Here is a 25,256-nt window from a genome sequence, read left to right as displayed (position 1 = left end):
TTATATTAGAATTTCGCAATTATTGAATTCGAGTTTATAATATACCCATAATTCTGTTTATTAAAGAATGTTTTCTCTGACACCTGATATAGGTAAGGTATATGATTAATTACCTTGATAACTGGAAAAGGTTTTATTTTGTTGTGACACATGGAATTGCAGAACAAGAGTCATGAAACCCTCCTCTAGCCTCATAATAGTTAGGATGACTTTTGTCATTAAGTCCAAAGGTGCTGAAATATTAGAGAAAAACATAACAGATGCGACAGTCAACAATCACTTTTTTTGCTCACCTTTGGAGACTTTGTCTTTTTCTTGTCTTTTACAAAATCTTCATCCCCATCTGATTCAGATGCTTGACGGAATTGCAACGTTCCACTGTTGATGTAAAAGCCACCCAGCTTGGTAGTTAAGGAAGCTGGAACAAGTTCATCATACTAGAACACCACAAAGGGAGGAGGATATTAGGAAGGATCATTACTGACAAAATACATTATTGGATAAGTATGTGAATGGTCAGTTTCATAGGAAAACTCTTCAGTGCTTTGATGAGACAGACCAAAAAAAATTACTTCTTCAACATTATTTCTTATTGTTAATGTTACTTGCTGCATATCGTGTGGAATGCAATGTGCCATAATCTGCAATATTAATGAAATCACACAGCTTGACAATCACCCTTAAATGCACAGAAATTATGGAATTCAAAGCTGCTCTGCAGTAAACAAAATACTTCCAGCCATTTGTTATAGAATATCGCTGACAGACATTTTTGGTAGACATCTATTTACATGATTTACTTTGTAGAATTTTTACTTCTTTTCAACTGTTATTTTAAGACATTTTCATTTCTCTATCGGCATTTTGTTCCTGAAGTATACACTCTAATGGAAATCCTTCCATTGCATTGTGACCAAAAGGCAGCAAAAGTCAGAGAGAGCAGGAAATTATTTTATAGAAAAGCACAAAAATAATTCTCACTTTGTAATACACTTGTAATATCAAAGTGGTTGTCAAAAAATAAAGTAGCACTTTCAATCAGGTGCATCGTAGCAGTTTTGGTATGACTGGAGTTGCTAAAATTATTTTAGCCTGCTCCCCATTTTATTTCAGTAATGGAAAAAATCTCCTTCCTAGCAAGAAAAATTAGATGTTTAATTCCTGCCCAAAAGAGATCAGATTTAATTTTCTAAGTAGATATACCCATTTTAAACTGAATGAGATGCCAAATAACAAATGATTTTGACACTTAGAACCAAGCAGACATTGCTCGATACTTTAATGTGACAATCATTCAGACTGATATACAGAGACAGAAAGATACTAATTGCTGTTGTTTTAAGCAATGCTAACATTTCATCTGGAGAATTCTCAACATTGGATTCTCAAATTCAGCTAAAGTCGATAACAGATTAAGTCCCATTTCAGTTAATTTTGAAGTAAATTGGCTGCAAAGCTAATCAGTTCAAATACAAACATTGCCCATGATTTGTTCAATAAGTGACAGCTTTTGGTGAATTTAACAGAGAGGCATTTAAATATGGTTAATAATTTTGAATGGGTCTATCAGCCTATGTTTTCAAATCTGAGTGCATCTGGCCCATGAGATAAATGGAAATAAAGAATCAGGCTACTTTCTCTTAATCAGAGGACAGCCAATTGGAACAAATTATTTCAAAATTTGTAATGTTCCAACTTGCCATTTGCTTTTCTTGGCACTTAAAAGTCATACTTGAACGAAGGATTAAATACAGAGGATGCCAGGATTACTCACAGGTCAGCATCTGGTTGGAAGTTTGCACGCTGAGCCAGCAGGGTTGTTTTCAGACGTTTCATCACAATGCTAGGTAACATCATGAGTCAGCCTCTAGTGAAGCGCTGGTGTTCTGTCCCGCTTTCTATTTGTGTGTCTTGGTCTCGTAAGGTGTGTGATATCATTTCCGGTTCTTTTTCTCAGAGTTGGTAAGTGGGATCTGTGTTTATCGGGTACCCATTCTTCTTGAATACGCTGTAGAGCTTTCTACAGGAAAGCAACACAGACCAGATACTTAACTATAGAAGCAATCATCCCAACATCCACAAATGGGGCTGCATCAGGACATTATTCAAATGGGCTACAACACTCTGCAGCACCCAGGAACTACAAGCAGAAGAAAAATACCTCAATAGCGTATTCAAGAAGAACGGGTGCCCGATAAACACAGTCCATCGATTATTAAGCAACAAATCCGAATAAGCTACATAAGAATCTTATTTCATGGACTATAGTTCAGTCTTCAACACTTAGCCCCTTGAGACTGATTACTAAACTTAGTGATCTCGGACTAAGCCTCACTCTCTGCAACTGGATCCTCAGTTTCCTGACCTACAAGCCACAATCAGTGAAGACTGGGGACAATATTTCATCCTCACTAACACAACATGGGAGCTCTCCAGGGGTACGTACTCAGCCCCCAAGTGTTCTCATTGTATACCCACGACTGTGTTACCAAACACCAGACTAATGCCATTTACAGATTCGCTGATGACACCACCATAGTCTGTCAAATCTCGGATCGCAACTGGCTACAGATGGGAGGTGGAAGACCTGGTAAAGTGGTGCAGTGACAACAACCTGGCTCTCAGTGCCGGCAAAACGAAGGAACTCATTGACTTTCGATGGGATGTTACTCATGCACCTCTACACTTTAACAGCACAGGTAGAATGAGTGGAGTTTGTCAAGCTCCTGGGAGTGGTCATTCACAACAAGCGTTCTTGGACTATTCATGTGGATGCACAGTTACAAAGGCCCAACAACGTCTCTTCTTCCTCAGGCAACTGAGGAAATTTGGCATGATGGCGAGTACCCTTGCCAACTTTTATAGATGCGCCATCGAGAGCTTTCTGTCTGGATGTATCACTACCTGGTATGGTAACTGTACCATTCAAGATCAGAGACAGTTACGGAGAGTAGTGAACTCAGCCCGGACAATCACAAAGCCAACCTCCCATCTATAGACTCCATCTACCAGGTCTTCTGTCGAGGACAGACCACCAGCATTCTCAAAGATCCATCCCAACCTGGCAACGTTCTTCTACAACCACTGCCATCGGGGAGAAGGTACAGAAGCCTAACACGGACCAGCCAGTTTCGAAACAGTTTCTACCCTACTGTTGTTAGAATACTCAATGGACTCTCAAACATTTAGCAATCGTCTGTAAGAGTGTTTTTGTTTTTGCTGCTGTTTACCTATATTTACTTATCTATGCTACTTAATCACGTGATCTACCTGTATTGCTCGTAAGACAAAGCTTTGGTACACATGACAATAAATTCAATCCAATTCAAAGTAGGCACAACATGCCCAGAAACTCTAGCCACACAACCATACAAAGACATCAAGATGACTACCAGACTATTCCTACCCCTTGGCATCATGGTAGTCCACAAACCTACCAACACACTTAAATAGCTACTGATGAACCTAAAAAGGAACTTATACCAACAAACAGCAAAATAAATGTCACTTATAAAATACCATGCAAGGACTGTAACAAACACTACATCGAACAGACAGGCAGAAAACTAGCCACCAGGATATAGGAACACCAACTAGCCACAAAAAGACATGACCCACTATCACCAGTATCCCAAGTCGAAGAATGACACCACTTTGAGACAACACATCCATCAGAGGACAGGCTAAAAACAGAGACACACACAGAAATTCTTAGAGGCCTGGCATTCAAACTGGAACTCCATCAAGAAACACATTGGTAAATGGGGTCCAAATCAATCTCTTAAACAGAACCGGAAATGATATCACCCACCAAAACAAACCAAGACACGCAAATAGAAAGCAGGACAGAATGCCAGTGCTTCACTGGAGGCTCAATGATGTTACCTAGCATGGTGACAAAACATCTGAGAACAAACCTACCAGCTCAACGAGCAAGCTTACAACCTGAACCTCAGTCTGAGTTACAAATATTCTCAAAAACAGTAGGTCAGCATCTGTGCAGAAAAACATTTCACGTGAGTTTTATTTGCTTGTGTTCTTTCAAATAAAGAAATCAATGAAATGACCTTAAATGGCAAGGTTTTAAACTTAGCTGATACGCAATGAAACTTTGATGGGCAATTAGCTAGATCATTAAAAATGGGATGCGTCAAAAGTACGCAACGACATTAAAAAAGGGCACTGGAATTGTAGATGCAATATTATATTTGGAACAACTTCAGCTGGAATTTTGTCCTCCTCTCCATTAGTGAGGTTAAAAAAAAGACCAGCAGAAAAGCTGCAAGATGGACACTTAGGAATGTTCAGGGTTGAACAGCTACAATTTTGAAAAGAGACTGAACAAGTTAGAAATCTGTTTTCTAGAACTGTTAAGGAGTAACCTGGTATAGATTTCCAAGATCATGAGTGGTCATGTTAAGGTTACAACCTTTCATATAGTCATATTGATATGGTTGCACTAAGGAATAGAAACAATAAAATACAAATTTCAAAATGAGAATTGAAGTAACTTTTAAAAAACTATTCACATAAAAGATAATTAGAATGTGGAATTGTCTGCCAAAACTAAAAAGGAAATTAGAAACAGAGGATTAATACAGTATAGATACCGAGCAAAATATAGGAGTTAGCCAAGTGGCTTATGGGAAAGAAAGCTCAAAGGACGTTATCATAATGTTCAATGTTTCTGTATACTTTCAGTCCCTATTTAGCCAAGGGAACCATACATGACAATGATATTTTTGAAGACATTTTTCATTACCCCACCCCAACGTTGCTATGGATCTCAACACGTTATATAGTCATAGAGATGTACAGCACAGAATCAGACCGTTCGGTCCAACTCGGCCATACCACCAGATATCCCAACCCAATCTAGCCCCACCTGCTGGCACCAGCCCCATATCCCTCCAAACCCTTCCTAATCATATACCCATCCAGATGCCTTTTAAACGCTGCAATTGTACCGGCCTCCACTACTTCCTCTGGCAGCTCATTCCATATACACACACCACCCTTTGCATGAAAAGGTTGCCCCCTTGGGTCTCTTTTATATCTTTCCCCTTTCGCCCTGACCTATGCCCTATAGTTCTGGACTCCCCCACCTCAGGGAAAAGACTTTGTCTATTTACCCTATCCATGTTCCTCATGATTTTATAAACCTCTATAAGGTCACCCCTCAGTCTCTGACGCTCCAGGGAAAATTGCCCCAGCCTATTCAGCCTCTCCCTGTAGCTCAAATCCTCCAACCTTTTCTCAACCCTGTTAAATTTCACAATATCTTTCCGATAGGAAGGAGACCAGAGTTGCACGCAATATTCCAACAGTGGCCTAACCAATGTCCTGTACAGCTGCAACATGACCTCCCAACTCCTGTACTCAATACTCTGACCAATAAAGGAAAGCATACCAAACGCCTTCTTCACTATCCTATCTACCTGCGACTCCACTTTCAAGGAGCTATGAACCTGGACTCCGAGGTCTCTCTTTGTTCAGCAACACTCCCTAGGACCTTCCCATTAAGTGTACAAGTCCTGCTTTCCCAAAATGCAGCACCTTGAATTTATACAAATTAAACTTCATCTGCAACTCCTCAGCCCATTGGCCCATCTGATCAAGATCCCGCTGTAATCTGAGATAACCTTCTTTGCTGTCCACTACACCTTCAATTTTGGGGTCAACTGCAAACTTACTAACTATACTGCTTGTGCTCACATCCAAATCGCTTATGTAAATGATGACAAGTTATGGACCCAGCACCGATGCTTGTGACACTCCACTGGTCACAGGCCTCCAGTCTGAAAAACCCTCCACCACCTTCTTCTGTCTTCTACCTTTGAGCCAGTTCTGTATCCAAATGGCAAGTTTTCCCTGTATTCCACGAAATCTAACCTTGCTAATCAGTCTCCCATGGGGAACCTTGTCGAATGCCTTACTCAAGTCCATATAGATTCTGCCACTGCTCTGCCCTCATCAAGCCTCTTTGTTACTTCTTTGAAAAACTCAATCAAGTTTGTGAGACATGATTTCCCAAACACAAAGCCATGTTGACTATCCCTAATCAACATGGCTTTCCAAATACATGTACACCCTGTCCCTCAGGATTCCCTCCAACAACTTGCCCACCACCGAGGTCAGGCTCACTGGTCTATAGTTCCCTGGCTTGTCCTTATCACCCTTCTTAAACAGTGGCACCACGTTAGCCAACCTCCAGTCTTCCAGCACCTCACCTGTGACTATCGATTAAAGAAATGTGTCAGTAAGAGGCCGTGCAGTCACTTCCCTAGCTTCCCAGTGTTCAAGGTACACCTGATCAGGTCCTGGGGTCTTATCCATTTGTATGCGTTTCAAGACGTACATTTTCCAAGCTGTCACCATCTATTTCCTTGCATTCTATACCTTCCATCTTCTTTTCCACAGTAAATACTGATGCTTAATATCTGCCCCATCTTCTGTGGCTCCACACAGAGGCAGGCAGCCTTGCTGATCTTTGAGGGGCCCTATTCTGTGAGAAAGAGGACTGCAGATGCTGGAGATCAGAGCTGAAAATGTGTTGCTGGAAAAGTGCAGCAGGTCAGGCAGCATCCAAGGAGCAGGAGAATCGATGTTTCGGGCATGCCTATTCTGTCCCTAGTTACCCTTTTGTCCTTAATGTATTTGTAACGACCCTCTGGATTCTCCTTAACTCTATTTGCCAAAGCTATCTCACATCTCCTTTTTGCCCTCCTGATTTCCCTCTTAAGTATACTCCTACTGCCATGATAATCTTCTAAGGATTCACTCAATCTATCTTGTCTATACCTGATATATGCTTCCTTCTTTTTCTTAACCAAACCCTCAATTTCTTTCGTCATCTAGCATTCCCTGTACCTACCAGCCTTCCCTTTCATCCTGACAGAAATATACTTTCTCTGGATTCTCGTTAATTTCATTTCTGAAGGCTTCCCATTTTCCAGCCGTCCCTTTACTGTGAACATCTGCCCCCAGTCAGCTTTCGAAAGTTCTTGCCTATCACTGTCAAAATTGGCTTTCTTCCAATTTAGTGATCTTTTCCATCACTATTTTAAAACTAATAGAGCTATGATCGCTGGCCCCAAAGTGCTCCCCCACTGACACCTCAAGTCACCTGCCCTGCCTTATTTCCCATGAGGTGGTCAGGTTTTGCACCTTCTCTAGTAGGTACATCCACATACCAAATCAGAAAATCTTCTTGTACATACTTAAGAAATTCCTCTCCATCTAATCCCTTAACACTACGGCAGTCCCAGTCTATGTTTGGAAAGTTAAAATCCCTTACCATAACCACCCTATTATTTTTACAGATAACCGAGATGTCCACACAAATTTGTTTCTCAATTTCCCTCTGACTATTAGGGGGTCCATGATACAATCCCAATAAGGTGATCATCCCTTTCTTATTTCTTAGTTCCACTCAAGTAACTTCCCGGAAACACATCCAGGGAATATTCTCCCTCAGTCCAGCTATAATGCTATCCCTTATCAAATATGCCACTCCCACTCCTCTCTTGCCTCCCTTTCTATCCTTCCTGTAGCATTTGTATCCTGGAATATTAAGCTGCCAGTCCTGCCCAATCCTTAGCCATGTTTTCGTAATTGCTATGATATCCCAGTCTCATGTTCCTAACCATGCACTGAGTTCATCTGCCTTCTAGTTAAGCCCCTTGCATTGAAAAAAATGCAGTTTAAATTTATTAGTCCTACCTTCTTCTCTGCTTTATACTTGCCTACCCAGCCGGTTTGCCTCACCTTTGCTCTCAACAGTACCAGTCTCAGATCAAAGTCTTTCCTCACTATCTCCTGGGTTCCACCCCCCCATCTTACTAGGTTAAATCCTCTCAAGCAGCTGTAGCGAACCCCCCTGCCAGTATATTAGTCCCCTTCCAATTTAGGTACAATCCGTCCTTCTTGTATAGGTCACTTCTACCACCAGAAGAGATTCCAATGATCCAAAAATGTGAATCCTTCTCCTATACACCAGCTCCTCAGCCATGCATTCATCTGCTCTATCCTCCTATTCCTGCCCTCACTAGCTCGAAGCACCGGGAGTAATCCGGACATTACTACTCTCAAGGAACTCTTTTTTAAATTTCTGCCTAACTGTCTGTAATCTCCCTTCAGAACCTCAACCCTTTCCCTTCCTATGTCATTGGTGCCAATGTGAATAATGACCTCCTGCTAGCCCCTCTACATCCTACACCCTCTCCGACATCCTTGATCCTGGCACCAGGGAAGCAACACACCATTCTGATTTTTTGCTGTTCGCCACAGAAACGGCTGTCTGTACCTAGGACCAGAGAATGCCTGAACACAATTAATTGTTTGGAACCCGGATGTACCCCTCATTACATTAGAGCCAGTCTCAATACCAGAAACTTGGCTGTTTTGCTATGTTCCCCTGAGAATTCATCACCCCCTACATTTTCCAAAACAGCATACAAAAGACTCCTGCACCACCTGCCTGCCTCTCTTATCTTTCTTGGAGTTAACCCATCTACATGACTGTATCTGAGACTTTCCCCCCTTCCTATAATGGTCATCCCCTTGCTCTTTTTAACTCATTGCCTCTAACTGCCTCTCCAAACGATCCATGCCATCTTAACCAACAGCATTTATTGCAGATATAATCCTCAGGAACCTGTAAACTCTCCCTTAACTTCCACATCCGACAAGAGCATATCACTCTACTAAGGGCCATTTTTGCTCCTTTCAATCTAGACAGCCAGAAAATAGCATTGTCTTATTCCCCGAGAAAACTCTTCCAGGTTAAATTAATACTTCTGGCTTAAATCAAGAGACATAGCTCAATAAAACATAATCAAGAAAGAACCCACTCTACTCACTATTGCAGACTTATTTTAAGGCCATGCTTAAAACATCCACTTATCTGTTTCTGTTGTTACCTCTCCCAAACAGGTCCGTCCAAGAGAAGTTTGAATTTCACTTTTTTAATTTTCCCAGATGCACTCCGATGTCCAGTGCTACATGAATTCAACAGCAATGCAGTAACTGCGAACGCTGTCAATTAGCAACGTGGGTTTCTTTCTCTCTCTCTCTCCCCTGCACTGACCTCACCACGTGCATTTCCTTTGTCTGTTCTTTTCCCTTTTAAAAATGCTGGGTTTTTTTTAAACACTTTTTCTTCCTCCAAAGTTCCAAAGCAATGCAACAGCATATAAGAGTAATTGCTGCTCCGGGAATTTGAGGAAATCACCTCCAACACACAAGATACCTCAAAAAAAAACAAGCAGCTGTTACAGCCAGAAATTTTTCCTGTCCGCCATCCTGGATTACCCAGAATGCTTACTTCTTTAAAACTTGTTTCTTGAGCTACCCTCAAGACTTCCAGCTAGAAACCAGCATTTTGATCCCTCTACTTTACTGATGGATAACACAATGTCTTTTTTCAGTGAGAGTTTTGTCTTCCAATTCAGGGATAACTTATTTACTGCTTCTTCCACTCTAGAATCTATCACCTTACTCCAAATGCCTCTTGTTCTAGCAAGGACATTGGTTGCAAACCCAAGTAGAACTAACACCTTTGATCAATTGGTGCTATTCATTTGGGGTTATGAGTGGAGGTCTGTTAATTACAAGGCCCAAAACCTCTGGTAGATAGTGGGTCATATGAGCATGGCAATACTTATGAACAAAGAGCTTGTTTTTTTTTGAAAATGCACATTAAGCACCTGTACAGGTGATCACGTAAACAAACCAATGAAGAAGCAATTAATTACATGCACTCAGAACATAACAGATTTGGCGAAAGGTCGATGATGCATAGTTATCCAAAAAGGACAAGTTTGGTGTTGACCTCGTTCTTAGACATCAATAAGACAATTCTGAAGTCACATTGTAATTGTATCCTTATTACTAGTCTTACGTAGAAAATTGCGAGTGAAGTTTGGAATACTTTGCTCGCTACATAAAATAATTTCCAAGCAGGTGGAAGCAATGTTTGTCCAACTGGACACAAAAAGCAGCCAGTGCAACATGTTACATGTTACCAAGTCTTTGCAGTTTTCCAGTTATAGAAATATTTCTGCAATTCAAGTTCCCACAACTGAAACATCTCAGTAAGGAATGCGATTTGTCAACTAAAGACTTTCGAGTTACTATCAAAAGGCAATTTTGATTCTTGGTGATTGGATTTAAGTGACTGCTGAATAAATTTCCTTTACAGTAAAAGCTGCCAAAGAGGACAATTAAAACGTTAGTGCTTCTTCCCCCCCCCCACAAGAGTGGTAAGCTCAGGATGGTGGCACTTGGACGACAGGTAGTATTTGGGCTGAGTCCATCCACTTCAGGCTGACTGCATTCTTTCTCTCTCTCCCCTTTTTGTCGTCATCTTTTTCCATTTTATTCTCTTCATCATCCTCCACTTCTTCATCCTCCAGGGAAGCTGAAGCAGGGTCAGCAGTGACTGCTGGCTCATAGGCCTGATGTGGGGACTCCTGTAATGACGGTAGGGGGTCAGCTGCAGCGATGACAGAGTGTGAACTCCTGGTTCAGTGGGCCTGATGCATGGATCCCTGGAATGGGGGTGGAGCAGAGATTACAGAACGGGGACTTCTGGCCGTGGTTGGCCCAGAGCATGGACTCTTCCGATGGTAGTGAGTCAACGACTGCAGTGGTGATGCCGCCTGGAGCAGGGGGTTCCAGGCTGCAGTATGCCCATAGCAGGAACCTTGCAGAAATGCTGGAGCAGTATTTGGGACCCCGGCCGATGAAGATTAACTCTGATTAAGTACTTTCTTTTTATTCTTTTATACCTCAAAATGACACCTGATTGTGGCGACAGAACACTTTTCATTGTATCTCCCTCGATATATGTGACAATATATCATTCATTCCTCAATTTATTACCTCAGACGTTTTTCTATTTGAACACAATCAGTGAAATTAATTGGAAAGAACAAGAAGAAAATCTAGATGCAGCGTGTAAGGATAAGAAATCTTGAATTGCAGGTGAGTGAAACTTGCCCGAAATGTCTTCTCTGCTATCTAGGGTACTTTAATGAGCTGTGAACTAGGATTAAATAGCTATTCTTGTCCAAAATAAATTAAGTACTTAAGCTATTATTTGAGAACACCAAGAATGACGTGAATAAAAATTGTGAATTGTTGTTAGTTTTGGCTCATAAACAACTGCTCACTTTAATCAGGTATTTTTGAAGTGGAGATTATACTCACAAAGAATACCACATCTAAGCTTTCTCTGCAAGGTGTGAGTCAAGGATAAACAGTTATTCCTCTCCAAAATAAGTCAAACATCCAAGTTTTTATTTGGAAAAATTTATAGTGGCATTCCATTCAACAAAATAAATATATATTTTAATCTTCATTTTCTTCCACATGTGCAACTTCAATTCAACTGGATTCAACAAACTACAGAAAAAGTCTGAGACCATATAATCAGCAGAAATTATTTTCCCTCTCATGTCACTCAACATATATCATACACTGAAAAAGCCCAATTAGTTTTACAGCAAGAATGTTCAAATGTCTGATATAGATACAGAAACCTGATGACACAGACGGAAACATTCCCCAAACTCATTGTTGCTCAACATATTTCATTCTAATGTTACACACAAAATTCCTATGACAACATCACAATATCATGCAGATTCTGAACAAGAACCAGAGTCTGGTACACATTATTAATGTTTTAACAGAGCAAAAAAAAAAGGATGACATGTACAGAGTTGTTCTTTATTGAAGAATAGACAAGGGCTGAAATTGCATTTGTTGCCCAAGGAAATCAAAGGAAGGAGGAATAGTGTTTCTCAATTCCTTAGAACATCTTGAAACACTTCACAGCAAATGAAATAACTTTGAAGAGTTATCACTGTTGCTTATAGACAGTGCTTGTTAATTCAATTTACTTACAGCTTCAGAGTTATCTATAAATGGATCGGTTTCATCATATCCATAACCCATGTCGATCAGATCTTGGATACGATCCTTCCTTCGCTTCTTTGGGCCCTAAAACGTAAAAGCTATACATGAACAAACGTTAATTGTACTGGTGCTACTTATTCAATCAGTCTCCTATTCCAGTTCCATGCAGCTAAAGTAGGTCATCTTTTCCCCAATGATTCTCTGCTGCAACAACTTTAATCTCTTCATTCATGAGATGAAGTGAGTATTTGGCATAATTGTAGCATTAAGAGTGGAGTCAAAGTCCAGAGTTTGAATCATGCTATTGTCTCATTGTGAAGACCAGAGACTCTGGCTTAAAATTATGGACAGACTTCCAACAGGAGATTTATGTTTGAGTGTTGGTGCCTGCTTTAACTCATCTGTTGAATGTTAGGTTAAGATTGGAGCGACACAGTGGCTCGCCCTGCAGTCTCTCGGTGCCTGGGACCTGCGTTCAATTCCACCCTTGGACAACAATCTGTGTGGAGTTTGCTCATTCTTCCAATGTCCGTGTGGGTATCCTTTGGTCCTCCGCTTTCTTCCCATCATCCCACAGATGTGCAAGTTCGGTGGACTAGCCATGCCAAATTGCCCATAGGTGTCTAGGGATGTGCAGACCAGGCACATTGGCCATGGGAAATGCAGGAATACAGGCACAGGCCGTGGAGTGGGTCTGAATAGGATGCTCTTTGGAGGGTCACTGTGGACACGATGGGCCAAATGGCCTGTTTCTACATTGTAGGGATTCTATAGCTCAAACAATTCCTGTTGTAATAGACAAACTGCCACTTTATCTTATACAATATGGCCATGGTCATGGAAGGAACATTCACTTCAGTCTCTGACTCCTTTTTCTATTACATAATATTCTCCAAGCAAAGAATTTGAAGATATGAAAGCCATCAGAAACATAATTCAATAAACATCAGTCAGTCAGAAAGTCCTGCAAGGTGACACTTGAATCTGGAAACAGAACTACCTCCAGCAACACTTGTCTAAACTGATTTCTGCTCCAATTAAAATTCAACCCTGGTCATGTAGCATTTATTTGAAAGTTGTACTGTAATCTCAAACATTGCTTCTTTAATAGTAAGTAATGATGTGAGACTTGCTTACATCTTTTGCTTGGATAATTAAAAAAGATGTGGTGTTTTTCTGTCACCAATAGCACTACAGTGACACTTGCAGTGCTTGCCAACTAAAGGCAACTGGCACAAATTTATATTTCAAATAATTATGACTATAAGCACTGAACACTCTGGGAGATTAACACAATGGACAGCTGGTGCATGTTCCATAAGAGTACCTGCACTTTTAGTGCAGTCATGTGTTACTTGAATTTAGAGTAGAGCAGATCGAAATATGAATACATTGTAATTTGCAAGAAACATTTGCTTTATTATTGCTTTAACAGAAATCCTCAAAAGGTCAATGTGTTAATGATTAAATAATATTATCGATTTTTGAGAAAATTTGCAGCTCAGATTGAGGTTCAGGTTGTAAGTTTGCGCGTTGAGCTGGTAGGTTTGTTCTCAGACATTCATCACCATACTAGGTAACATCATCAGTGAGTCTCCCATGAAGCACTGATGTTCTGCTCCAATTTCTATTTGTGCTTTAGGTCTGTTAAGGTGGGTGATATCATTTCCGGTTCTTTATCTCAGAGGTTGGTAAATGGGGTCCACATTGATGCGTTTCTTGATGGAATTCCAGTTTGAATGCCAGGCCTCTAGGAATTCCCAGGAGTGTGTCGGTTTAGCCTGTCCTAAGATGGATGCGTTGTCCCAGTCGAAGTGGTGCCCTCCTTGGACTGTATTTAAGGATACTAGTGATAGTGGGTCATGTCTTTCTGTGGCTAGTTGGTGTTTGTGTATCCTGGTGGCTAGTTTTCTGCCCATCTGTCTAATGGGATGTTTGTTACAGTCCTTGCATGGTATTTTGTAAATGATGTTCGCTTTGCTGGTTGTTGGAAGAGGCTCCTTTTGGTTCATCAGTAGCTGTTTCAGTGTTTTGGTAGGTTTGTGGGCTACCATGATACCAAAGGGTTGGAGTAGTCTGGTAGTCATCATAGAGATGTCTTTGATGTCACCATTGTCATCACAAAACGTAACAAATTAAAGGAAACCTACAACACCATCAACAACATCCTTATTGGCATAAATTTCACAAACGAGAATGCCAACAGATTCCTCTTCCTAGATGTCACAGTGGAACAAACAGTTAATGCAGAACTGCAGACCAGCGTCTGCAGGAAAGCAACACATACAGACCAGACACTTAGCTACAGAGGCAATCATCCCAACACCTGCAAATGGAGCTGCATCAGGACATCATTTAAATGGGCCACAACACACAGCAGCCCCTAGGAACTACAAGCAGAAGAAAAATACCTATACGGCGTATTCAAGAACAATTACCCGATAAACAGTCTGCCGATTCTTAAACAACAAACCCAAGCAAGTAGACACAACACACAAACTCTAGCCACACTGTCCATACATCAGACATCTCGAAGGTGATTACCAGACTACTCTGACTCTTTGGCATCATGGTAGCCCACAAAACTATTAACACACTGAAACAGCTACCGATGACCCTAAAATGGAAAGTGTACCAACAATCAGCAAAACGAACATCATTTACAAAATACCATGCCAGGACTGTAACAAACACTACATCGGACAGACAGGCAGAAAACAAGTCACCAGGATAGATGAACACAAACTAGCCATCAAAGGACCTGACCCACTATCACTAATATCCTTTAATACACTCGAAGGAGGACACCACTTTGACTGGGACAATACATCCATCAGGTTAAACAGAGAATTCCTAGAGGCCTGGCATTCGAATTGGAGCTCCATCAAGAAACATCGATTTGGACCCCATTTACCAATCTTTGAGAAAAAGATATGACATCATCCACCTTAAAAGACCAAGACACAAACAAAGTGGGACAGAACACTAGTGCTTCACCCGAGGCTCACTGATGATGTTACCTAGCATGGTGACGAAACGTCTGAAAACAACCTTGCCAGCTCAGCAAGCAAACTTACAAGCTGAATTGTATCAATTATATTGCAGGTAGGAGGGAAGGCAGGTAAATAGGCTGTTGACAGGAAATACGAACATGTTCACTGTGTGGTCATGAAGGTTTCACAACAGTTTCAAAAATAATCCATTTCTAATGAACCATAAATATTCATTCAAATCGTGTCCTATTAATCCATCTCAGTCATGATCTCCAACCATGAAATTCACCAATCTACATGTTTCAAATATGTTACATGAAGGGAAGATACCTATAAAGTAACTTATAATCTGATGAATGTTCACTTTTGATCTGTTGGAGCAAACAGACTCGGAATTACATTTTCAGTTAGCAACATGGCCAATACTAAACACTTTGCAACAGGTTTACTTATGCAGCATTGCTGAATTAATCCTTGTTGCTTTTTAAATAGTTTTGTTTCTAAAAGCTTAGAGCAATCAAAATTCAACTGAAATAGCCTGGATAGAAGTTAGCTTACAAAATAGTAGGACAGCAAAACAACTTTATCAAATAGATCAGACTTAATAGAGGATGTAGGTATTAAAGCTGTAAGCTTCCTTAATGAAGAAAAACTATACAGGACTCACGTATTTCTCTTCAAACTTTTTTGCCAAAGCCTCAATTTCTTCTTCTCTTTTGTCATCAGTAAAAGGAGCATCAAAATGTTTACTTGCATCTTTCTAAATCAAAAAAAAATTAGCATCATATAATATATAAAACACAGAATGTGAGTATTTCTGGCTAATCCAGCATGTATTGTCCATCCCAAATTGCAGAAAGCAGTTAAGAGTCAACCACATTTGCTTTTGGCCTGGAGTCACACATTGCCAGACCAGGCAAGAATAGCTAGTTTCCTTCCCAAAAAGGCACAAGTGAACCACATGGTTTGCAACAATCAACAGAGGGTATGTAGCCACTATTGGGTTAGCTTATTACTGAATTCAAATTTCATCATCTACACACTGGGATTAAAATCTGTACTTCCAGAACCTGAGATTCCAGATTATTAGCATTTTCATTAGTCCTGAGACATCGCCCATCTCAGATTTAACTGCCTGGGAGATTTGTGGGGGTAGGAAAACTCAACTTTTAGTAGTACTTGGATGAAAACTTGCAATATCAGGACATTCAAGGTCAAGGGCCTAATGAGAGAATGGGACTAGTGCAGTTAGTTGTATTTTTTGGCAGTGATGGGCCAAAGAATCTCTTTTGTACCGTACGATTCTATGAAAGCAAAAAGAATAATTGGGAAGAGCTTTGCGATTTCTGCTCCTCTCAGACTTCCACAGCCTTCACCTTACTAACCACGGAAGAGGATGCCCAATACTGGCTTAGAACCAACATTAAGAGTTGCATGTGGTCGTTGGTCATTGTAGGACTCACCAGCCAATAACAGTGAAGTTCAACAACATAATCATGCTATTCATACCAGCTGACTGCATAAACTCCCTCTAAAGACTGAAGCACTTTATGCATTAGTGCACTCTGTACATGGCAAAAGTGAGGACTGCAGATGCTGGAAACCAGAGTTTAGATAACAGTGGTGCTGGAACCGTGTATATGTCCTAGTCCACGCACTGCGGTGTTTTAAATTTCAAAACAATATGGAGCATGAAAAGATTTTAAACTGGGATAATCAGATTGCTAACCACAATACCCACCTACCCAGAATGCTACCCAAATGGTAGTAGATTGCACCCAAGCTGATGGAAAATTATATTGGTCTTTCCTATCACACAGAAAATGAAACAATGGGCAAAATGTCCTCTTTAGAATGAAAGTATTTTGTCAAGAGAGATACATCGCCCACAACAGCTTGAAGCAACCTTTCTCTCAAAATCTTCCATTCTTCACCTCATTAATTATCCAACTAGGCTTGGGCAGGTTCCTGAGGGAATAGTGCTGGAGAGGTAGAAACACTTGGTACTTTTCCACTTTCATGCCTCAGCTATCATCATTAAAGTCTAACTTTCTGCCACTTCAGATGCTGCAAACCAGGAACATGACTGTGGCTTGAGCCTCAACATTCAGAATATGCCCTGGAGGAAAGAAAAACTTGCTCCCTCTTTGCGAACAGGTACCTGGAGGTTTTAGTGTATTGGGCGTATTGTTTCCAGCTGAACTCAAGGAGGAGACCACGCCACTGGACCAAGCTAGCCAGGACACTATCTGCAGCCCGGGTCAGTGCTGATGTCCCAGGTGATAAGAAATGCATATTAGTGCAAGAAGGTGATCATGATCAATGATCTACCGTGTCTGCAAGGCTAAGTGCCAAAACCTTCTCTTCACTAACTTTCACTCTCAGGGACAGCACTTGCATCTCAACAAGGCTGATCGATAATAGCTCTTTATATTGGATGTACATACTGCTTTCAACCACCTCACCAATAATAAATCCTTCCTACCTTCCATGGCTTTCTTTGGGCTCAATAGGGACATCTCAGTTCCTGTCCTGTTCATGCATCACCACCAACTACTCTTCTATTCATTCTATCGTACTAAAATCCTCACTTTGACTCACTGCAGGAAAACTTGGCCCATCCCACGGACAGTCTCCATAGCAACCTACTGTTTGTGCTACAAGATAAAACAAGAGCAACAGGATTAGGCCATTCACAGCAAACTGTGCCATTCAACTGGATCATGGTTGAATCAACAATTCCTCATGTCCACATTCTTGCCTTTTCTTCATAACATTTAATTTCCATAATCATCAAACTTTATCTCAGCCTTAAATATACATAAGGACTTCATCCCCATGGCTGACTTTGCGAAGGAGTTCCAAAGTTATGTCACATCTCACTATCAGTGCTCTCAAGAGATATGCTGAGTGTATCATTGTACAGGTAATCCCTGGTTTGCAGCTGGGTTGGAGTTCTGGAGTTCATATGCAAGTCAGAATACAATGCAAGTCAATATAAAATAACAAATTGTAAGTTCAGGAAATGTTCATAAAATAGATCTTTAAAATTATACCCCTGTATGGATTACGTTCCTAAGTACAAAGTATTCTTAACACAGATGTTGGTAAATTGGGCAGCCCCATATCATCGGATACAAGACCATCGAACATTCAAAGTGATAGTTAAATGCTCACTTGTTTGAGATGATCACTGTCTGACACGTGACGCAAATGCTACTTGCCTTGGCACAGCATGGTGCAAACAATGACTTTTCACTCCCTGTCTCACTGAGATTGCTTGCTCAATACTCCCTACTATCACAAACTGCTAATCTCTCCACCTGCACTATAAAGTAATACAAGTCACAGCAGCTGGAAACTAGAATATAGGAATACAGGAACAAGAGTAGACCATTCAGCCCCTCTAGTCTGAAACTAAGCACTACAGACCGTGTCCAGAAAGCAATGCAAACCACAAAGAAGCTGACAGTCCATAATTGAGTGCTGAAATCAGCAAGAATGCTCCAAGGATGCAATGTGGAGCTTGCAGAGGCTAGCATCCTTCAAATAAGTGGTAAAGGGAGGGAGCACTAAGAAAACAAGATGCGTCAGGTTTCAATGAATGGTACGCATGAATGACATTAACTCAGTGACCTTGTCTAAGTTACAGATGTCCTCAACCTCCAAAGTAGAGTTCTGAAGAGTTTGAAGTGGTGTCTGAGTTGACCTGAGAGCAGGCACGAAGATGTGGTGAAGCTACTGGTTTGCTAACATCAACTTGCGTGGATGAAGGGCTGAGGTGAATGATTGTCCTGGAGCATGCAGGGACAAGTATGCTCTGATTTACGTGAGGAATTTTCACCATCTAAAAGAGGAGAATTGAAAGTACAGTAATGTATGAATAAGAGGGGTCAGGCTAAGATGCAAATGTATGGAAATGATACAGTTGACATGCAATTGAGAGTTACTGAAATTACCACTTCCTACTTCAGGGGGAAAAAAAAGAATTTGGATCAACACAAAGTATGACTTGCTCCATTTATGCCAGATTTTCCACCATTCTTGCTATTGTTCATGTCACACCAGGAAAAGGAAAATTTATCATTTCAGTTGACCAATTACTCTACAGTAAGCTTCTATGGGCAATGGAAGGAGCACAGAAGTTAATCTATTTAGCTTAATGCTCATGTTTTCACTCCCAATTTACATATTTTACTTAGAAGCCTGGCACTAAAACAACTTAGTTGAACACAATGTTTCCAGAGAAAATCAAGACAGTCTAGATGACTTGCAACTGATATCCAATAGATACTTAATCATCAAGAATCACAGGCTCCAAGACCCTAACTTCAACCCTATCAAACAATTCTGCAGAGGAGTATACAAAATAAAGATGATCAGACATACAAGGATTTTCTATCAGTCAGCAGTGCTCTTACTTTCATGCTAAGGATAGTATTTCCCAACAGCAGCAGAAGCACAGCCTGTAAAGTTTATCAATTTACAAATTATTTTAAAGCATACAACTGAACAGCCCTGTTAAAGAAAATGGACTTAGTGTACCAAATGTAGTCAGGCAATACTAGATTAAAAAGGTTATTGACTGACTGCACAAAAGGATTTTCATTGCATTCAACAGCTTCCTTCCAAAATTAGAGAAACCAGTTATAGCCACCTGCACTACGGGAGGCTGTGGTATAGTGCTAATGTCACTGGACAAGAATTCAGAAACCCAGGCCAATGCTCTGGGGACAGGGATTCAAATCTCACCATGGTAATTGGTGACATTTGAATTCAATAAAATTGGGACTAAAGAGCTGGTCTGATGTAACCATTTTATCGCAACACCCCACCTGATTCACTGATATCTTTTTGGGAAAGAAATCTGCTGTCCTTTCCTGGTCTTGCCTACAACCAGCTATGTTGTTGACTCTTTATAGCTGTCTGGGCAATTTTAGAATGCTAACAAATGCTGGCCTAGCCAGTGATGCCTACATGAATGAATAAAAACATTACAGAAAATAACTGTTTTCTGCCTGGCAGCACAAGAAAATATTCTATTTATTCTCATCATTGAGAAACATTGGCCAATGACATTTGAATAAAAATTTTTTTTAAAAAAAAAACACTGTATTCAAAAATACACTCTACTTGTGTCATGTTTAGAAGCTGAAAGAGGAAACATTTTGTTCTTCATAAATTGCTATAAACACACACAAGCTGGGAATGTACTATAACAACATGAAACAATGCTTCTTTAGTCCAGGATGGCATCTCAAATGCTAACAGCCAGATATATTTACAATGTACATTTGCCAGTTCATTACTGACCAAAGAAACCACCCAAACCAGGATTTCTTCCAAAATGCTTTTAAGGCTTTAATATTAAAGTCAGAAGACCAGTTCATCAGTTTGCTGCAAAAGCAACGGACTTTATGTATAACAAAACAGAAATTGCTAGAGAAACTCAGCAGGTCTGGTAGCATGCGTGGGAAGAAAGCAGGATTAGTATTTCAAGTCTAGTGACTCTTCATTAGAGCTGTCATTCTTCATTTCATTTTTATGACTTGATACATACCTCGGAGTGAAAAGCAAGTGCAAAGTGGTTTTTAAACGATGTATTACAGTCAACTGTGCTACTGCTAACAGTTGAGATCATACAAAAAAGGAACAAGAGTAGGTCACTCAGCACTTGGAATGGTAGAGCAGGTTCAGATCACAGATTTGATTTAACATCACCCCAGCATTCCTACAGACCTGTGATAGATTTTTGATTGCCAAGGAAATAAAAGATTCTCTATTTTGACCTTAAAACAGTTCTGTATCCACCGGTTTGTGAAGGAATCCAAAGATACTCAACCCACACAAAAAAAATTCCTCAACTCTGTCCTAAATAGGACCACCTTATTTTTAAATTATGACCCCCTAGTTCTCAATTCTTCCACAAAAGAAAACATCATTCCCACATGCACATAGTCAAGTTCCCTCAGGATCCAATTTTGTTCAATTAGTACCTCTGCTACATTGGCTAATGGCTGGTTTTGAGATGCAGAGTGGCACCAACATTGTGGGTTCAATTCCTACACCACCTAAGGTTACCATGAAGGACACCTTTTCAAGCTCTTGCCTTGCCTGAGGCATGGTGACATCAGGTTAAAACAACACCAGTCTTTAATGAAGGAGCAGCATATGGTCCAATAGGAATATGGTGATTTTTAAATCCCACTTATCTATTTAACACAAGTTGTCAACATACTCATAACTTTCCAGTTGGTATAACTCATAACAGACACCCAATAAATTTCAACCAGAATACATGAAAGCACACCGGTTATATTCTGCAACTTTTTGTGACTTTGTTTCTGCAGCCTGTGAAGGTTACTTCAATGAGAGAAGACAAACAGCAAACATCAAGACAAACCCCTTCATTCATCTCAGATCATCTCTCCATAAGAGGCCACCTAATGTTAAGGTGATGGTTCAGATGAGTGGCACGGTGGCACAGTGGTTAGCACTGCTGTCTCACAGCGCCTGAGACCTGGGTTCAATTCCCAACTCAGGCGACTGACTGTGTGGAGTTTGCACGTTCTCCCCGTGTCTGCGTGGGTTTCCTCCCGGTGCTCCGGTTTCCTCCCACAGTCCAAAGATGTGCGGGTCAGGCGAATTGGCCATGCTAAATTGCCCGTAGTGTTAGGTAAGGGGTAAATGTAGGGGTATGGGTGGGTTGCGCTTCGGCGGGTCGGTGTGGACTTGTTGGGCCGAAGGGCCTGTTTCCACACTGTAAGTAATCTAATCTAATGACCATCCAACAACCATAGCTTTTACATACTACCTGCAAAATAGAAAATGTCACAAGACATTTTAGTAACCATTTTTTACATAAAAGATGGATACCAAGCCAGAGAGAGGACTGGTCAAAACATTGACTTTAAAAAAGAGGAATTAGAAGAGATTTCCAGAACATGAAATCAAGGTAACCAAAATATAGCTATCAATGATAATTTGAAGGAGATTGGAATTTAAAACAAGAGGGGATGGCATGGCCTCATAAGTATATAACATCCAAGGGAGGAGAAATTCAAATTTTGAGTTGACATAAGTTGTCAGCATATGTTGGCAAATATGAATTGGCAAGGGAATGATAAATGAAAATGATTTAATATATCTGGCATAAATATAGAAGTTTTGATAAGATGAGGTTATAAAGCATGGAACATGGGAGAGTATTGGACAAACCTGGGAGGTTTGCAAGGCAAAGATGAGATCTTCACTGGCAAATTAGATGAATAAACACTTTGCACTCCTTTAGTAATGCCAATTTCAGTTGAAGTAGTACACTGGGAAGATTTTTATTTCTCAGTCATGCTAATATACATGCTCTAAACATCAAAGGACTAAAGAGCAACACACTACACCACATTTATTGCTGCTGCTCAGGGTTCATTTAGATTGTCTGCTACTATATAGGGATTATTTAATTTTGTTTTGACTATCAATCAAGTAGTCTTAGAATAGATCCACAGGTCATTAATTTTTATAACCCCTTCTTCCAAACTGTGAAAGCTGTATTTATAGCATGCATCCTTCAACTTCTAGTTAAAGCTCCAAACATCAAGATTGTTAAAATTGTTAGAAGAATACAATCAGTGTGATTCCATCAGTTTTGTCTGACTTTGTGGGAAACAAATGTCCACATAGGACTTTCAACATAATTTGTATGAAAAAGCTTTGAAGCATTTGCACACTGAAGCATAACTGCCTTACAGGAAATCTGAATGTAAACCTAGGCATTAATTCAATTCTAAGCACAATACTGGCTTAGCAAGATAATCCTAGAGAGTAAACATCTTATCTTATATTTTGAAGAAGTGCTCTATTACAAATAATCTCTTGTAAAAATTAACCAATGTTTCCTCTGCACAAATGTAACAAGTTTAACAAATGTACAACAGAATATTCCATGTTTCACTTGAGCAAAACATACCGCTCCTCTGTAACACCACTAGGGGCTTTATATATCTTGCTGTAAAATGGTTTTAACTGTACAGATTTGAAATACTAATTACTAATTCAGTCAAGTGAATGTATTTTGGGTCTGTGTGCAACCAGCATCAGTAATGTGATAATAATAGTGAAAATAAAATGTACTAAACAACCATAATCCTTTACAAACAATAGCAAAAAGATCAAAAAGGATGTCCTGTGGAAGGAGTGGGGAGGAAAGAAAGGAAGGGGGAGGGGATAAGAGGTGAGAGGGAGAGAGGGGGAAGGGGTGCTGAGAAAGAGGATGGAGATTTATCTCTTACAATTCAAGTCATAACATTAGCGCAAGTTCTCTTCAAAAGTTATATTACTTAGCTGACTTTATTCACATTGCTCAAGCTTCACCAATGCATTTCAAACAACCTAATAAATGGAAAACAAAAGACTGAACATGTCTGATCACTATTGTGAAAGAGAGAGCATTCTACCATGCTCTCCCAAAGAACAGTTCCATTCACAAATTTGAGAACACAGTGATTAAAACTGCTTTGTGGAGCAAAACTAACCCCAGCTTTTAACAAGATGTTTATTTCACTTCCCTCATTGTTTGCAATGTTTCTTCACAACAAGAGACAAAAGAAAAAAAAAACTATCACTTTTTGCTACATTTTCTTCTGCTTATTTTGGTTCTCATGCTCACAGAATTCTTGGACTAGCACAATTTGTAAATTTCTACTTGGTAAATCTGCTAAAAATGAAGCTAAACAAACTTATCGAGGGGGAAAAAAAATCAAACATTGCCAATCTCCCCACAGCACAGCATGCTGAGGCAGCATTTGACATTAAACAGAAAGAAACAAATTACTGAACTCAACGTTTCAAATTTGAATGTTTCAAATTATTAAAAATTGAACTTTTATTCCACTAAACTGATTCCATTCTGATTTATTTTTAGATTAGATTACTTACAGTGTGGAAACAGGCCCTTCGGCCCAACAAGTCCACACCGACCCGCCGAAGCGCAACCCACCCATACCCCTACATATACCCCTTGCCTAAGGCTGCGGGGAATTTAGCATGGCCAATTCACCTGACCCGCACATCTTTGGACTGTGGGAGGAAACCGGAGAACCCGGTGGAAACCCACGCAGACACGGGGAGAACGTGCAAACTCCACACAGTCAGTCGCCTGAGGCGGGAATTGAACCCAGGTCCCTGGCGCTGTGAGGCAGCAGTGCTAACCACTGTGCCACCGTGCCGCCCATCTTCTTCTCTAGTAAAATATATGAAAGAGAACCATGCTCAGAGGGGCACAAAATTTCTTCTCCAGAATTATTTATGGCAGCTTTTGAATATTTCAAATGTCTATTTCTACATTTAACACTAATCTCCAGCAAAATTAGATCAAAGACCAACAGATACAGCATCAAATGCCTAAACTTAGACATTCTGCATACGAGAGAGAAAATCTAAAATGTACCAAGATTTTGTCCACAAAACAAATTTGGCACTGCAGACAATCAGCAGTTCAATTATACCCAATTTAAGTACTTGAAAATTAAATACCAGAAATGAAATGTGTACTTTAACAAGATGTAGTTACTTATCTGCAGCAGGGAAGTTAACATGTAGAGAATCTTTCATATTAGTTCTAAGGAAAATGCATCAAACTGCACTGTGGATGTGACATCTGTATTTGGATCTGACACTACAATACATATATTGCAAGGTCAGATTAACAGGAAGTTATGGCAACAGTAGCAATTCATCTGAATGTGTAGTACTTAATTCCAAGCTAGCTCAGATAATATTGATAAGACCAAGATGAACAGGCTTAATCCATTTTCGGTCAAGTTTAGAGTGGTGCTGGAAAAGAGACTTTTGCCCGAAACATTGATTTTCCTGCTCCTCGGATGCTGCCTGACTTGCTGTGCTTTTCCAGCACCACTCTAAACTTGACGGAAGATGGATTAAACCTGCTGAACATGGTCTTATCAATAGTATCCAGGGTGGAGAGATAAAAGGGAGGGGGTTGGGACTGGGGAGAAGGAAGCCATGACTACAATAGGTGGATGGAGGTGGGGATGAAGGTGATAGGTCAGAGACGAGGGTGGAGCGGATAGTTGGGAAGGAAGATTGGCAGGTAGGATAGGTCATGAGGATGGTGCTGAGCTGGCAGGTTGGAACTGGGGTAAGGTGGGGGGGAAGAGGAAATGAAGAAAATGGTGAAGTCCACATTGATGTGCTGGGTTTGAAGTGTTCCGAGGCAAAAAATGAGGCGCTCTTCCTCCAAGCGTGGGGTGGTGAGTGAGTGACAGTGGAGGAGGCCCAGGACCTGCAAGTCCTCGGCAGAGTGGGAGGGGGAGTTGAAACGTT

At 40.4% G+C, this 25,256-nt stretch overlaps 1 protein-coding gene across 4 annotated transcripts in view; it reads right to left on the bottom strand.

Moving 5' to 3' along the window:
* The window catches only part of LOC132825337 (ubinuclein-1-like), an 82,506-nt gene that overhangs the window by 51,841 nt on the left and 5,409 nt on the right, over positions 1-25,256 (bottom strand). For 3 of the 4 annotated variants that reach the window (XM_060840486.1, XM_060840484.1, XM_060840485.1), the window contains exons 2-4: positions 15,583-15,675; positions 11,911-12,006; positions 294-437 (exon numbers count right to left, since the gene is read on the bottom strand). In XM_060840486.1, coding sequence (XP_060696469.1) covers positions 294-437; positions 11,911-12,006; positions 15,583-15,675 — 333 coding nt within the window. Of the gene's footprint in view, positions 1-293; positions 438-11,910; positions 12,021-15,582; positions 15,676-25,256 lie in introns of those variants that run through there. The other variant, XM_060840487.1, reaches the window with a different exon arrangement.

Source organism: Hemiscyllium ocellatum, chromosome 20, assembly GCF_020745735.1.
Source record: "Hemiscyllium ocellatum isolate sHemOce1 chromosome 20, sHemOce1.pat.X.cur, whole genome shotgun sequence".
Classification (NCBI taxonomy): domain Eukaryota; kingdom Metazoa; phylum Chordata; class Chondrichthyes; order Orectolobiformes; family Hemiscylliidae; genus Hemiscyllium; species Hemiscyllium ocellatum.
Note: the sequence above shows the minus strand (reverse complement) of the source record. Positions and strands in the feature narration are given on the sequence as shown.